The 17363-nt window shown below is 33.6% G+C and overlaps 1 protein-coding gene across 3 annotated transcripts in view; it reads right to left on the bottom strand.

Annotated features, from left to right (window-relative positions):
• The window catches only part of LOC113394841 (unconventional myosin-XVIIIa), a 218739-nt gene that overhangs the window by 5660 nt on the left and 195716 nt on the right, over nucleotides 1-17363 (bottom strand). For all 3 annotated transcript variants that reach the window (XM_064218231.1, XM_064218232.1, XM_064218233.1), the window contains 2 exons: nucleotides 2834-2977; nucleotides 2407-2640 (listed from right to left, as the gene is read on the bottom strand). In XM_064218231.1, the coding sequence (XP_064074301.1) occupies nucleotides 2407-2640; nucleotides 2834-2977 (378 nt within the window). The remainder of the gene's footprint in view (nucleotides 1-2406; nucleotides 2641-2833; nucleotides 2978-17363) is intronic.

Below are 17363 nucleotides of genomic sequence, written 5' to 3'. Positions count from 1 at the left end.
GTTTGGCTCACTTTCAAGCACAACTATGGTCTGATAACTAATATCCTTTGGTCAAGTATGAGCGACAGTGTATATTATAAAACGATAAAAGTAAACGGTGACTGAGTTTGTCTTATCATAAACATACACCAGTCTTCCGTTAGATACGAGCGTTAACTTGTTACAATATTAATTAAAAGGTTTAACTAAGTACAGTGTAAGGATGTTATTTGTTGAATTCATAGAGAATTATTGAACTCCAAATATTAAAAAGTATTTATGAAATACACGGACTCAGGTATTAAGATATTAAGTGTTTATCAATGCCCTTGAATTTTGAATTAAGCCCTGTCGGGTTGGTTGCAATCTGGTTGAATTCTTTGACAGCAAATACGTTTTAGTAATTGGGAATACGTCTACGATGTCCTGGATGTAGCCAAAGATAGGTCCAGATGGCAAACCAACGTCAAGCTAAGTATAGGTCACGACCATCAGGCATGAGGAAATCGACGTAAGAAGTGCCAAACGAATTGTATATGATCAGTCTGTTCTAGATTCTTCTATTTAATCAAACACCTGCTCTAATTTTAATGTAATCCACCTTTTTGGCAGTAATATACGTCCATAGTGAACCACGTACGTAAGTTTTTATCAATATTTATTTAATTAGAATTACCAACATTACAAATAGTACAATCATTTTGTCATGTTGGTAGTCCTAAATATAAAGTATAATCGTAATAATTAATTAAAATAATCATAGTGTACAGAATAGGTCTAACAAGTATTGAGTTAATATGGTAAATTCTTGTCGGTTCTTCTTAGAATCTACTTTCCGTACCGATGTAACATAATGATTCAAACGTGCTTTTATGAGCCTACTTGAAAGAATATTTTGATTATTGTAGCAGTTGCCATTATATTGATAACGACGACACGCAAAAGAAACACTAAACATCTCTTAAATGATATTAAAATAAAAAAACTGTTTGAGAAAATATCAGAATACAGTTATGTATATCGTTTACAATAAACATTAAGAATACACAATTTATACTAATATCACATTAGAAAGATAAATCCACGTTACACAATAGCAATTATATTTCCGATTACGAAACCGCGTGGATTAGTACTAGCATAAAAAGGCTCGCCATCGGTCGGACCGCTTGATTTGGAACATCGCCAAATCGTTTTATTGATGCGTTTCACGATTTATATATAAAAAAAAAAAAAAACCAAGAATTGTCCTTTGCTAAGGGCACTGACCTCATCGTTCTCTCCTTCCATTACGCGTACATTTACACTGTTTTTAATAACATTTAATTCTCGGACGGAACGACGACTGTCTAAAGTTCTTGTACTATCGGCGTTTATGGCACTATCAGCATCAGTGCGCGATCAAGGATGATCGGAGATAACTGGGGCGGCGGATCGAGATAAAATAACAAATCGTATCGCGGTCTAATTTTTAAGATAGAATTTCGCTCACATTTAAATCGGACGTTGATTAAATATCATTATTTCAATTGATTGTGCGTTTTGTTTTTTTGGTAAAAAAGTAATGTTTTAATGTGTCCTAGTTTTAGCCGTTGCATGGAAAAATCGAGTTTATGAAGATTTATTTTATCTTTTTATTTTATTTGTTATCTGACATCATTTAGATCTAGATCTAGTTTTTAGTTTTCGGAGTTAGGTTAAATCTACAATTGAACACGCGTCAGTATCGACATAGTATATATGTATATCGGTTTTAATTTTAGGTTAACTGCTCTCGTTATTGGTACCAATTCTTGTGCACATAGTCGTTATATTAAACATACATTTTTTACATTAATAGCCTGTAAATTTCCCACTGCTGGGCTAAGGCTTCCTCTCCCTTTGAGGAGAAGGGTTTGGAGCATATTCCACCACGCTGCTCCAATGCGGGTTGGTGAAATACACATGTGGCAGAATTTCGTTGAAATCAGACACATGCAGGTTTCCTCACAATGTTTTCCTTCACCGCCGAGCACGAGATTAATTATAAACACAAATTAAGCCCATGAAAATTCAGTGGTGGTCAGTAAATTGACAAGACTTTCAGATCTGTTGGGCAAAGTCATCCTGTCCTCTCAAGGAGAAGGCTTGGAGCTTATCAATCACTATTCCAGTGCGGATTGGTAAATAAAAACGGCAAAATTTAAACCGTTTCATACAGGTTTCCTCATGATGTCTTCCTTCATCACTGCTCCACATAGAACGTTAGTGGTGCTTACTTGGGTATAATCTACGTCATTCGGACTCTTTATTTTATTAAAGTCCTTTTAAACTCGATCGTATTAGATCAGACGTGAGGTAAATTTACGAAAGTAGATTCACTTTCACAGCCACTTTTTAAGGATATAAGGTCGAAAATGTTTCTGCATTGAGTTAAGTCTCGCTTACCTTCTTCTCAAGCTGCTTCTTGACGGTGACCAGTTGTTCAAGGTCATCCTCGTGTTGTCGACGTAGCTGCGCGCGCAACAGTTGCAGTTCGCGGTGCGCTCGTTCAAACCGCCTCTTGTACTTATCGCTGTTGCCCCCCACTTCGGCCTCTGATCCTTCAGAGTCTGAAGGTTCTGCACCACCGTTCTCAGCGGAACGCCAGTGCAAGAGCTCCAACTCCAAGCGCTCTGATGCCTGGAAGTCATCAAATTCATCAGAAACGATGTTAATTTCAAATTGAAATATATTAAATTTTATCTTTTAATGCTATGAAATGAGCTCATGACAAGATTTAAAATAAAGGAACCTTGTATAATATATATATTTATAACTTGTTTTTTTATTTTAAATAATTTTTCTTTTAGCCAATCTGCCCAATGTCACAAACCTGTTGGAGTCTCTGATTGTTCGCCAGCAGTTCTCTATTGTCCCTCTCGACGCGCAGTCTCTCTGCAGCTTCAGCGTCCGCCCTCTCCGTGGCCAAAGCCGCTGCTGCCCTTTCCTCCCCTAATTCACCACCGACTTCTGATAGCTAAGAACAATAAGAAAACATATGACTTAATACAACGTCAACAATGGCCTTCGTATTTTTTGCAATTTAAATTTAAACAAATTGAAATAGTGAACCGCATGACTGACGTGACGTGAATGTTTTGCAACGAGAGCGGATTATTTTACACCGAGTTTATTACATTTCAAACATCGCAAGCTGCGTATATTCGATACTTATATGTGCCGGATTCAACCTTAGCACTATCCCGCAAACTGCACACAGTGTAAAAATACCACCCCATTTTATATTGAAACTTTGTAGAAAATTTCGATATACAATTTAAAAAAAAAATTCTCATCCTCCTAATTTTCCCGACCCGAGCATTAACCCCCTTTGCTCCTAGGAAATCCAGCCCTGTATATACATATGTATGTATTCAAAAAGCTCAAAACCAAACTTAGAAAATCTCACTGCAAATATACGGACTGGTTAAATTGTTATATAATAATGATAACTAAATATAAATAGATAACTTTAACATGTAATTTTGACGTGAGCGTTTAAAAAGTAACGCTTCGTTATATCTTTGGCGTATTTACAAATATTTAAATAAATGCTATTCGACGATCTTTCAGTTCGATACTAAATTAATCATTAGCGATGAAATATTTTGGCGCAGGTTCAGTGGGTACTTGGTTAAGAATTTATACAAGTTATTTATTTAGTGCGGCGACGATGTTTTCGTCGTTTCTGTCTAGTGAATCCGCGAATACATCGGTTGTAATTAATCTATACTAATATTATAAATGCTAAAAAGTAACTCTGTCTGTTCGCTGTCTATCTTTCAAATCACGAGCGAATTTGATGATTTTTTTTTGTGAAGCGAGCGCGGATTCCAAGGAAGGACACGGCTATTTTTTATGTCTCACACTTGACCGCAAACCCCTTAAAAGTCGCGGGCAAGTATATTCAAACTTTCTGATAAATAAAATAGTGAGAAGTAACAGCCAATAAATTTCCCACAACTGGGCCAAGATATGTTTCCTAAGTCAGTCGAGCTCGCGATGAATTAATTATAGGCACAAATTGAGTACAGAAAAATTGGATGAGGTTTCACTAGCTGAATTTAAACCGCAACCTAAGCTTAAAATTAACGTAAATTACATGTTGGATTAACCGGGCTCGACTACTCTATACTATACCGGGTCTATCCTGTTTGTAATTACGTATAAATCACATTCACGCTGTTTACTGACGAATCGCCTTTCAAAGACGTAATGTTTTTTCCTTGAACAGTAGATTGGTATATGGTCATATTTCGAGAACGAACATGGACTCTGTTATATCTACGTGTACATATAATATCGATAACGAAAATATTTTTCAAGAAAAAATAACAAACAAGACGTTCGAATCTTACCAGACAGGACTCTTTTAATAAGCGACTTGATAATAAGCTCATAAATAACCATTTTTTAAGAATTTCCTTCTATTCTTTCACGAATTGTTAACCGACTTTTCATCGATCGGTTATGTCTCCTTAATTAAATAATTAGATTAAAGAATACACCTAATGAAGATTAAGAGTAGGAAACTAATCGTCACTTATTTCTCGATATCTTCGTATATTGTACACTGATTCAACAAATCTTACTACTTTAAATTAGAGATTAGTCCCGTAATAATTTCAAAAAAAATATACGTCACTAGTGGCATGGATATTATTCGATATTAATTTTATTGAATTGATTTTGAAGTCGATATAATTTTTTATGAATAGTTATACGAGCAAATGGGCTCTCTGATGGTACGTTGTTACCGTCATTGTCATTGGCACTGCAAGAAATGGTAACCATTCGCAATAACATTGTGAACTAAGAGGTTACGTTCCTTGTATCTTAGCTAAACTGGCTCATCTATTATTATTAAAGTATTGGACCACCTTATGGTAAGTGATCAACACCTTACCATACAGACCTTGGAATAATTATTAATCATTCCTTACACTGTCAATTCGCTGCTGACTACGAGAATTAAGACACCCGTTCAAACCGGACGATCACACAGAACTCATTATTATGTTGGTACCTACACACCAGTTAAATATAAAAAAGGCCTAACTTACTTTAATAGCAGTAATTTATTACCTGAATTAATATTGTATTTATACTAGTGTTAACAAATATACAATATTATTTGGAATAACGTATTATGAATTTTCTAATCGTTTTAAACAAATTGTGTCTACGCTGTTACAAATATTAAAGTCGTTTATTACATTTCGTAGCGTAGGAAAGACATTAAATATCGCATATATAATCTGGAGCGAGGTAAGCTGTCAATAATTTTGATTCAGGGTTTATTACGGTATTTAATTGCAACATTCTGTTACAAATATTACAATGAGACAAGGCATATTAAACAATAGCAACTTCTCCTCTTAAGGACGACATTTTGGTGTGTATCACCAATTCAATCCGGGTTGGTAGAATAGACTCAAATAACACGTGTGGTGGAATTTTATTTTATCAGACTAATAATGTATATTTATGTGATATAATTATGCATGTTACTCCACGAAGTATTCTTTAATACAATATAGGCACATGAAAAATCGGTGCTTCAGCCCCTGGTTTGAAACCGCAGTTTAAAGTTAACATTGACGTGATTTAAAAATTTGTCTCTATCAATATGTATAATTTATATATTACTCGACATTAAACATGTTTAATTACGTTTGTTATGAATAGAAGCTTTCGTGAGTGAATTTGTCTATATAGTAACTATTTAGAACAATGAGAAATCTTTGTACCAATTCGTTCGATCGAGTGTCGATGTGTCGAAATCGCTCAAGAAAACAAAGACAAAATTTAACTATAAAATTATCAAATATATATTGTCTTATCCATAGATTTTTAATGCAATAAAAAAATAATTATACAATTTCATTTTCATTGTTTATACAACAAAATGATTACAAATATTATAATGATGAATGGACACTAACGACTCGGTGATAATTCAGAGAACAGTTTAAAATTGGAACACGTTAGCAGAGAGTGGGAGGTCTAACTGTAACAACTATTTGATGGATCTGCATTCGCCACAACGCATCGTCGCTTGCCAAGCGCATTCGGAATTACCCATCGGTTTAAATCCGTACACCCATCAAATAATTATTATTGAATTTCAAAACTATAATAGATAATATAAACTTCCCGTTTCTATATCAGACAACGCGCACTCGAGATGATTGGCAGCCAAAAATCTTACGCATTTGTAAAAGCTAGCGTATGAAGTCAACAATGAAAAAGCTTTTGGCAAACGTCGCGTCCGTGCGGTAATAGCGGCCGATTCCTAAGCGCCATTACCAGCGCGTGAAGCTGTCTAACAGCCTACGATTATTTATTAACGCATATTAACAGTTTTCTCTACATTTACACATCTCACGAGTACGATATTAATAGCATTAATAATGTTAACATCGTTGTTTACTGACCTCGTCCATTTCAGAAACGGTTGTCCTATCCTCAGAGATTCCTCTGGAAGATCGACAGACGCTACTAGCTCTACTTCCGCTGCGACTGAATAGAGTAAAGCCTTTAATCATTATATTGGTGGCCGATTTAGATCTTCCAATTTTCCTTCTTTTACCGTCATAATAAACGTCCAGATCAGGTTCACCTTTGTGACCCAATCTTCTCCATTCATCCATGACATGATCGGTTCTTTTCAGAAAGTTGTCGATCTTTGAGCTCAAATAGTTTGACGATGTCCCCTCCTCCAAATGAGCCGCGATTGGTTTAAACCTCTGTCTCACAGGTTGTTTTTTACAACCAAGAACAAACGATAGATTGGCGTCAAAAACAACAGGAGCCTGTTCCTTGGATTTCAATTCCTTTAGGTCAACTGCTTCCGAACGGTCGCAGGTCTGTGGAAACATTCGACGAGGAGTTGGACTTCTATTGTAAAGTGTCGAATTCATGCTGGAGGAACGAGATAACGGTACATATGTGCCATTGCTGCTGCACGTTGAGTATTGGCTAGCAGAACTTTTCACACTGCTATATGACAAAGGACTTGGTGACCGTGAGATGAGTAGGTTGCTGTTTGAACCGTGTCGCTTAGCGAGTTCCGCTATGGAACCTGTTTCTACCGAAAGCGACATAGTCCTTTTGTATGATGGACTAGGCGAGCGAATTGTTAAATAATTTCCATTCTCAGTTGTTGACTGAGGGATCGTACGGACCTCTTTCAAAGGCTTAGTGACAAATAATTTTTTACCATTTAGGAGACCGGTACAAAATTGAGATGGAACTTTCTCTTCGAATTGTATGGGTAAAGTTTTAGATTTCTTTACAGGCAGAATAGCTCTTCCGAACGGCGCCTTAGGCGGTTTCTTAGGAGTCGAATCCAATATGGGAGGCGATAGGAGCCCTTCGGAATTCGGCGACAGTATCCCATTGGTCGAAGCTGATGTGCCATATATCTTTGTTTCCGGTATCTGGATACTGAGCGGTTTGGTATTCATTCCTTTCGGAGTTTTAATCTCTGAGCTTACGTTAGGCATCTTGGTTCACGCGTATTATTTTCGTTTCCTACATAAGCGGAAGTGTTTCCCGTGGTGAAAGTCCAGTGCCATTTCACCGTGCAGTATTAGTGTCGCGAACGGCGCGATGTGCGTCGGGACATCGGTTGGAAATAGAACCGTCGCGAGAGGGCTTCGCGAACGCACTGCGCCGGCTAACTCGGTCGCCGGGCAGTCGTGGCCGCTCGACTATTTTAGTTTATGTAGATGTCGAAGTGCAACTCAGAATGACGCCCGTTAAACCTTCAAAATATACTAGTCCTTCATAGAAGTGTTTACTTACGCACGAATCCGACCTTGCGTATCGACTGCGCAAGCGCATTTATTAAACAAATTTTAGATATTGAACTATAATTATACTAGAAAGTCTAAACACAGCTTATTTTAAATATTGGTCTATTAATATAATTTAATTACTCTCATCATATAGTTATTGTTAAAATTAAGTTTATTTCAAGTATGAACGTTGATAATAATTGATGTAGTTGTAGAGCTGCTGGGAGTCTAGATGGGGATTCGTACCCAGTGTTGCAACGAGGATCGAGCCACCAGTAAAAGCATTCCCAGGGTGGTTGTCGCCCGGCCTCCAAGTCCGGGGTAGTCTATCGAATTATTTTTCTTGCAGCGTTACTACATGCAGGCCATCCAAACGATCCGTACATAGGGTACTTATATACGACTGTTTGAATACTAATATACTGTTTTAGTTACTTTTATAAAATCAGTGTTTTATACAAAAACATTTAAGTTAAATATTTATTTAATTAATAGATTTCAAACATTTTGCACGACGCGACGTTAGGATCAGTATTGGAATGTACTGTGACGACACGGCGACAGTCGTTTGTTTACTGTATAGAGATGTTTTGGTTCGCTTTTTAAATCTCAATAATCTCTTGGCAAAATGAAAATATGCAATAACAATATATTATATCTTTTACGCGCAAGAGATTTTATAAAAATATTCTATGTTTGGCAAATAACAATTTTGGTTTTACCAAGAATTTAAATAGTTTTAACGATACTAAACCAAAAAATGTGACTGGTTTCGTATAGTTTTATTAGAATACTAATTTAGTATAAATTTCGGTATTTTACACGTACATAAGAATTTCGCGTATTTCGTATCGCAAACAGGTTCGTTGGAATTAGGACTTATTCCTGTTATTATTTTGCGAATTCTATATATCTATATACATATTGGGACGAAACTCATTTATAAACCAAGTAACATAACACTGTAATGAATTATTAAAATCGCGCCGGATTAATTACGTTAGTTACAGTTGATTCTCTATACCAGATTCTCATTAAATTTGGTTCAGTGGCTTAACAACCAACTGTTATGGTTCTTTTTTTGTATTTGTTATTAATTAAAACAAAAAAAAAGTTTGTATAGTTGTATATATAGATTCGTAGAGCTCGTGGGCTGGCGATGGCGGTTTGAATGATAGAATAACAACAGTCGCCAAAACCCGATGCACGCCAATGCTTCAACATCCGTCATATATTTGAAATAATTACGCAATCCTACGCATGTAACTGAGTCGTTGAGCTTCAACAACGTTAATTAGTCGGAAAAATATTCTACACTAGACATATTTCCACTTTGTGAATACGAAAAAAGTACAAAAGTTCGATCATTCTTTAAGCTTTTTTGATGTAGAGAATATTTTATAAAGGTGGGTAGTGGTACCATTTATTTAAATTTTAAACCTACAAACTTATCAAACGAAATGAGTATTAGCAAATACCTAATAAGACCATTTGTTTCAAACTGTATATAGTCAAACTATTGAGTGTTTGTGTTGTAATAATTGAAGTCAGACCCCAGTCTACGTACATATATATATATGCAATACATAATGTAAATCAATATTTATGTTATGAAGTCAGTCAGTCAGTCAGTCAGTTCCAGTTCTTACTCCGATTCGATCCGATTGAATGGAAATGAATGAATTTGCGTCAGATAGACAGTTTAATTTTGAAGTACATATAATATATGATTTTACGTTACGCTTAAGGACATGCCCAATGATGTTCTAGTAAACAGATATGTTATAAACGCGCAAAAGGTGAAGACTAGAAAACGTCCTAATTGGGACGTATTGTCTTTAGTCTGTGTCGCGCACGACGACGAGTAAGACGTTTCGCGCTCCTCGTAATAACTGTCCAAATGCCATTGTGTGTATTTAGAAAGTGTACCAATTACGATACCAAAGTTAATAAAACACAAGAGATCTCATACCACATGTAATTAAGCAATATACTTTGATTTATTAATATATTTCATTTATTTTTCTAATATTCTGATATTTGGAGGTTACAAAAAAGAAAGAGATGGAAAATACATTTTTTGTTGTAAGAACGACAAGGATGCGTGCGTTCCGGACATAGACTAATAGTACAGATGCGAATATTAGGCAGTAAAGTCATCTTTACTCCAGAGTTCTCTTTTTCTTTTAATAACCTTTATATAATTTAGTTTGATACACTTCATAATAAATTAAACTTGTCGAATATAAGAAAAGAAAATATAAATAGTTTATCATTAACATAATATGTTAAAATAAAGCTACCACTGAAATCAGGCTTAAATACTGTGTCACAACAGCGAGTTTGACTATTTACCGTCTTTTCTTCGTAGGTTTCCAACTTCTGAGATTCGGCTTCAAGAGTGGATCGCAATTGTTCGTAAACAAAGTAGTGAATGCAGTTGGACGCCTTCAAAAAGTAGTAGAATTTGTAGCAATAATTTCAAAGCTACCGATAAATATTCTTCAAACAAAGGTCGTACACTTCTCAAAAAGAACGCTGTTCCCGTTATAGAGGTAATAAAAAGAGTAAAAAAACTAAATGATATATATATATATATATATATATTTCTAGCCTACCTCAATAGTGACGAGATATATTTTACTTATATTGTTTTATTTCCCAGGAACACATCAATATAAATATTGAAAACTCCCCGACAAGTCTCGACAATGTCAGCATACTGGATATGGTAGATATTTTTGAAACACCCAGAAAAGCAACACTTAAAAAACGCGTACGTGAATTAACATGCAAGAAAAAACTGTTGCAGAAAAAAAAACAAAGTACTAGTTCAACAAAATAAAAGACTTGTTGCCAACATAGCCGTGATATTGAAAGATTTAAAGAAAAAAGATTACATTTCGAAAGAACATCTTACTCAACTAAATTTATTCCGCTCATAAAAATAATCCCGAAATTAAAATGCTCTCTAAGAGAGAGAAAATAAATAAATTGAATCATTTCGGAGGTGTGTGATTGTTTTTATAATGTGTGTATTTCTTTCTTTTTAAAACGTCTTAAATTTTTCACCTACCTTTTATACTATTTATTTGTTATATAGGCACAGATCCCGGCTACAGACTCTGTACACGCGGTTTGTACCTTCTGCCTAATGAATTTGTTAGTCTACGATGGCAACGTGCGGTGATTGGTGGCCCGAATAGTATTTGTTTACATTCACACGCAATTAAAACATCTTGTTGTCTCTTTCATTCCTATAGTTTTTATCAAGCTTTCCTTTTTACTTGTAGCGAAATGTAAAATAAACGGCCCCCGGCGCGGAACACTTTTCTGTTGTTTAGTAAGTGTATAACATATCTATTTATTAGAATATCATTGGACGTAACTATATAAATGAACATTGATATATCTGATACGCCTTCGCGTTATATAGTTACAGAAATGCTCTTGTTTGTTTATTTAATATTAGTTTAAAATAGGTTATGTAATTCAACTGTCTTGTTGATTTAAATACATAATGTATACAATATATACAAAAGCATAAGTTATACATTCTTAAACCTTGTATAAAGTTTAACGAATGATAATAAAAACAAAGATATTTGCCGGTTCTTCTTAGTGAAGTCTACATTCCGAACCGTTGGTTTTAAAACTTGTAAGAAGTTATTTGAATGAAGTTTGGTGTTTAGGGGTAATGTGTTTCTGCTTTTATGCGGTTCTAAACACACACACACACGAGTAAGGATAGGATTCAGTCGTTTCATTCAATTCCAAAACATCATAGTTATGTAATTTGTTTATAAACATTATATAACCGTTTAATGAACTTATATAATATGTAATTATATTTTGTTTTACGTAACACTATAATCACTACCATTAGTCGTAATCAAAATTATTAAATTCAATTCAATAAAATATTTCACTGTGATTAATAATTTACTAAAATTACATAAGTTATAAAAAGTAATTAATCAAAGCTTATAAGATAATTATGTAATTATAAATTATTTTAATTTTGATTAAGTTTTATTTGTGGAGCTGAGCGATCAGAATTGTACGGCGTGGTGGAATAATCTCTAAAACTTGTAAAAATAGAGATACATCCATATGTACATCTACATGTTAGTAAGTTAACAAACCCGATATTTTTTTTAATTTTTAAAAATTATATAATAACAATCAACACCATACAGTTATACTGTACGGGTTTATTCCTAAATAAATAACAATTTATGAATAAATCATTCGTTTTCACAAAATCAAAAGATGTACATGTCATAAAGTCACAAGTGTGACAGAAGATGTATGGTTGATGTTGAGTTTCGTATCTTAAATCCTTGAGTTATTTTAACAAAAGCTATGAGATCAACCGAAAATACGCCACGAGACACATCTCATATATTTATATAGAGGCAACCGACATTTCCAGGAGTAAAATTTGATTTTGCATTTCGTGATGATAATTAGCAATAAACAGCGTTAAATTTATAATTTTCTCTAACGTTGGGTTATTTAGAGTGAAATAAATCATCAGGTATTGGACAAGTTTCAACCTAACGCTACGCTCATACAAACGTTTCAGACAGGGTCTCTCAGTCGCCATGAAATTATCGTATAATGTCACTAACAGTACACGTAACTGTTGTAAACATACAAAATCAAATCAAATCGAATCTAATTTATTTCATTCAAGTAAACTTTACAATACGTTTTTGAAACGTCAATTTTTAAACACTACCACCGTTTCGGAAAGCAGCCTCTGGCGAGAAGAAACGGCAAGAAACTCGTATAGTTGCTCTGCTAACCAAGAGAAAAATTTCAAGAGCAGAAGAATTATGTGAGCTCAGTTACTGAGCTCAGTGTGAACTTAGGACGTCAGGATCTGCGGCCGGCAGTTAAGCATTAGGTCGGCTACATAAATTACATAAAAATATGAGCAATCGAAAGATCAGCAGACGAGAGCTGTCCGTGCTCAATACTAAAGTTTTCGAAGTTGGAACATAACGTCTGTGTGCATCGCCCTGTCCATCCTTACGTATTCACTTACGTAACGATCGGCCTGGCGATATTAGTAAGGCGATCCGTCTAGATTCACGTACATACGTCATACAACTATTAAGCATAATAAACGAATTGCGTTCGTTTGTTTTACAACAAATTTTGACAGACGCTGCAAGCTAGCTCGGCACGTTTTAAAAAATGTTTTTACGAAGTAATTTTATGCATGACTCGTTTGACCTGAATTTTAAACATTTTTATTTCAGTCTGGAATATTGAAACAATCTAATTATGTTATAATTCTGAGAGTTCGACGACTTGCAAATAATATATACGTGTACGATTTAGTTTCGCGACGCATCGCATATAGGTAGAGCCATCACGGCTCAGTGGTTAGAACACGTTAATATGAACCGATGATTCCGGGTTCAAAACCGGGCAAGCACCAGTTTGTGCTTACTTTGTGTTAATTACAAATGAAATTTGGCATTTTATATTCCGGAAAAAATTACTATAAACTTGCAAAATTTACATTCTTCACCTCAACCCTCACACGTGAAGCTGCAGCTGAAAACGAATATGTAGATTACATATTAAAACTATATACTCGATCATTTATATATATATATAGAGCATGAGTAATATATATATATATTACTCATGCTTCAATGTTATATTTATGGTATAGAAGTCCATCCGCCACATGCATATTTCCTTCGCATCCGATCACGAGATGAAATACAAACACAAATTTAGGACACGAAAACTTCCCGGATTTGAACCTAGAACATAGATATTCGGTTGAAATCGACATGCTCAATTCTCTGATTGATTTATCTTACCAATTAAAAAAAACAAACTAAATATTTCATTACAAGTTTTTTAAGTGGCATACCAACACCGTCACCCACGCTCTAACACAATTATTCTCAAAATATAAATACACAAATAAATATCATAGCGAATGTATGTATAGACGTTTCCTTGACCGAGACGATATAAATAAAATTAGAAAAAAAAAAAAATCTACGTATGAAACTAATTCTATAAACTTTCCACAAGAATTCGTGAGTCAAACTAGAGGTAGGTGTTTCTCATTTGTAATCGTTGGCACGACAGAGCGCGAATTAAAATTTTCAACAGGATTTTACGTTTTCTTAAAAGCAAAATATACTTTATTCAAGAAGGCTTTTACGAAAACTTTTTAAACGTCAATTTTCGAACTATAGTAAGTGAAGCTACCACCGGCTCGGAATTTAGATTATACTGAGAAGAACCGACAAGAAACTAAGTAGGTACTCTTTTTCAACATTTAAAATACAAAGGTATGTTAGTTAAATACAATTATATATGTATATTATATATGCCTGGAAGTCAACGATTATTATCATCTTTGTAATCTTGTACTGAATAAAATGCTTTTTTTATTAATATATATTTTATAAATTATTTAAATTTATGAATCGGCAAAGTTAAAAATCAATCTGCGCAATTTTATATAAACTGCAGTTAAGTCTGATTAATGAAGGAAAATTTGCCTTTATCTTTAACAAAAAAAAAAGTAGCAATTTATACGGATGGTTAGGCGAACATTCATTCAATACTTACTAAAGTTACAAGTATTGTTCAACGTATTGATTTTATACTGTATATGGTTACCCTTAGGTAATTTTGTTGGCACATATGTTTAGAGTTCTGGCATGTTACTGTCAACGAACGCCAGGGTCTGAGGGAGTCGAATCGGCTTTATTTAAACAAATTGATACATATCGTACCTCACATGGAAACTGATAGTCTTAAAAAACTATACTTTTACGATGACATCAATAACCACACTGTCCTCAATAGCAATTAATAAAAAGAACTCCAAACGCAAAATCAAAAATATGAACTACGAAATAGGAGTCAAAATAGCATACGAATAATTTATAAACTAAAGTTATAAAAACTTCTCAATGGCATATCGGTTACAATTTATTCGTCATAAAGGTAAATGAAATATAACTCGATAACAAGACACACAGTCTATTCTAACGATCACAGAAACGAACTCCAAACATCAAATCAAAATATGAACTACAAAATAGGACCCCACAAAATCACTTTCGAGTAATTTTTTTAAATATTATTAAGATACTACTTACATGCATTTGTGATGTTGATCCATGAAGTAATAACGAATCAATGAACGACTCGCTTTAATTAATACTTAACTTCAACCAACTACACTTCAACGATGTGGTTTTGAAACGATTATCGATTAAATATGATTTTAATTTAAAATTAACGATTAATTATTATTATCGATTGTCTTCAACACTCGTTTAAAATATTATTATGAAATTTTCAAGACTTTTGTCGCGTTCGATACAACAGTCGATTTAGCGTTCGCTTTGAAACCACGAACACAAAATATAGTAGTAACTAAGATGTTGACATGAGACTTAATTCCACCAAGGAGAGCGGCTTCGTACAGTCACCTGCGAAACCCGTAAATGAAGATTCCATATGGAGGGAATTGTATATTAAAAAAAAAAACTGAACCGTATAGTTTGACAAGTTTCACTAGGATGTTCGATAGCGATACGAATTTATTAGTGGCGATAATATTGTTATATATATATATAATAAATTAGAATTTTATTAATCAAAACACACACGTAAATAGTAGAAAACAAAACGATTGCGAAAATTCGCTTCGTTAAACTGAATAATGTCAGTACCGATGAAATACTATAAATAATAAATTACTCAACCCAACGAAAAAAAATATCATCAAAATCGGTTCAGTAACAATAATAATTTATCCTAATAAACGTAAAATATATAGACAGATTGAAATCTTTCCAAAAAATTACACACATTACGTACATACACATGGGAAGAAAGAAAGTCTTAAACACCAAAGATTCTTTTGGGAAATGAGGTTTAAACTTTAAAGTTAGTTTAGTAAACCTCATTTAATGTATGAAATAATTTTGTATCTGATTGTACTTGTTAAAGCGTTTCGCATCACTGAACGTAGGTTAATAATAATCAAATCCTATTGTTTTCAATTGCGACAGTCGCTAACTGTACATTTCTATATTTATGTTCAATTGAATCCTAGATTTTAAACACGAGACGAAATGGTCCGGCAGAGCGGATGTCTTAATCGAAGAGCGAAGGTACGGATTCTGACAAACTCCGTAATAGAAACATTAAACTTCTTTGTAATTTTAATTTTTTTTTTTTAATTTCAATATATATTTTAAAAACGTTTTTTTTTATTAGAGAGGCAAAGGACCAGATTATAAATTTCTTTTTATCTATTAAATAATTCAAAAATTGAAAATCAATTCGTGAAAGGTTCGACTTAAAAATATATTATTCTAAACATAATTATGTTTAATTTATTTAACAACATCTTATATATGGATAATAGGTGTGCTGAAAGGTTCATATATAGCACTTGAAGTCTTATGCGGTTATTGCAGTAAATACGTAGTAATTATATCTTTGTAGATAGTACGAGATCTATCCGATAGATGGCGTTGATGATAAAAAAAAACGTTCAAAATTAAAGTGATTATGATATAATAATTTAAGGACTACAATATTTAAATTACATTCCTATATAATGATATAATAAAACTGGAGTCCTAACACACCTTTAACATCCCACTGGTGGGCTAAGGATTTCACTAATTTTTGAGGAGGTTTGCTGGTCCTCGAGAAACAGGATGAAGAGATACCGAAATTCAATGTTATTATCACTCGACGCATTTGGGGTCGACACAGTTTTAGCGTTTATATTTTAAAATTTTATTATAATTAACTAAACTAACGTTGAAAATAAAAAAAAGTTATATTCAATATTGAGTTCATAAATGCAATTAAAGTTTTTATTGAATATGTCGAGCCATTAAATAGTTTAATGCAATAACCAGTGAATTAACCGACCAAAAAACACGTATTACCAAGATCAAACCACTCGTCCCGCACTGCTTAGGTCATTACCGTAATGACACCTTGGACGACCAGTGCTTGTCAAGACAAGTTATTAATATATATGTATACCTTTAATAATATCAGAACCCGTACCGTATACAATTACTAGATATTCTGGTTATGATTCCTTCTCAAAAAATATTTATTAAATATATTAATAAGTAATAACTTTGCCGGTTCTCCTCAGTTTAAATCGGTGGAGGTGGCCGAACATTAAAATGGGATCTTTATTTAATAAAGCCCCGTCTTACTGCCTCCACAGATGGAATTTTGATTCCAACGTGGCTAGCATTTTTCTACGAGGTCATAATTTGTACAGACGCAGTTTTTAATATTTATTTATATATACTAAATTAAGTCAACGATATAAATATTACGTGAACAAATTATTACAATTTGAAATCGATTCTTGATCTCATGACACTAACTAAATGTTATGATTTTAATTATAGTTTAATTGTGGATCGTAATTTCAAAATTCCACATTAATTACTCAATAACTACTGTAGTCAAAAGTATTTTTACGAGATACTGTTGTAAGAATGATCAATAATGACTTCTTTTAGA

The sequence above is a fragment of the Vanessa tameamea genome, chromosome 21, assembly GCF_037043105.1.
Source record: "Vanessa tameamea isolate UH-Manoa-2023 chromosome 21, ilVanTame1 primary haplotype, whole genome shotgun sequence".
NCBI classification, from domain to species: Eukaryota; Metazoa; Arthropoda; class Insecta; order Lepidoptera; family Nymphalidae; genus Vanessa; species Vanessa tameamea.
Note: the sequence above shows the minus strand (reverse complement) of the source record. Positions and strands in the feature narration are given on the sequence as shown.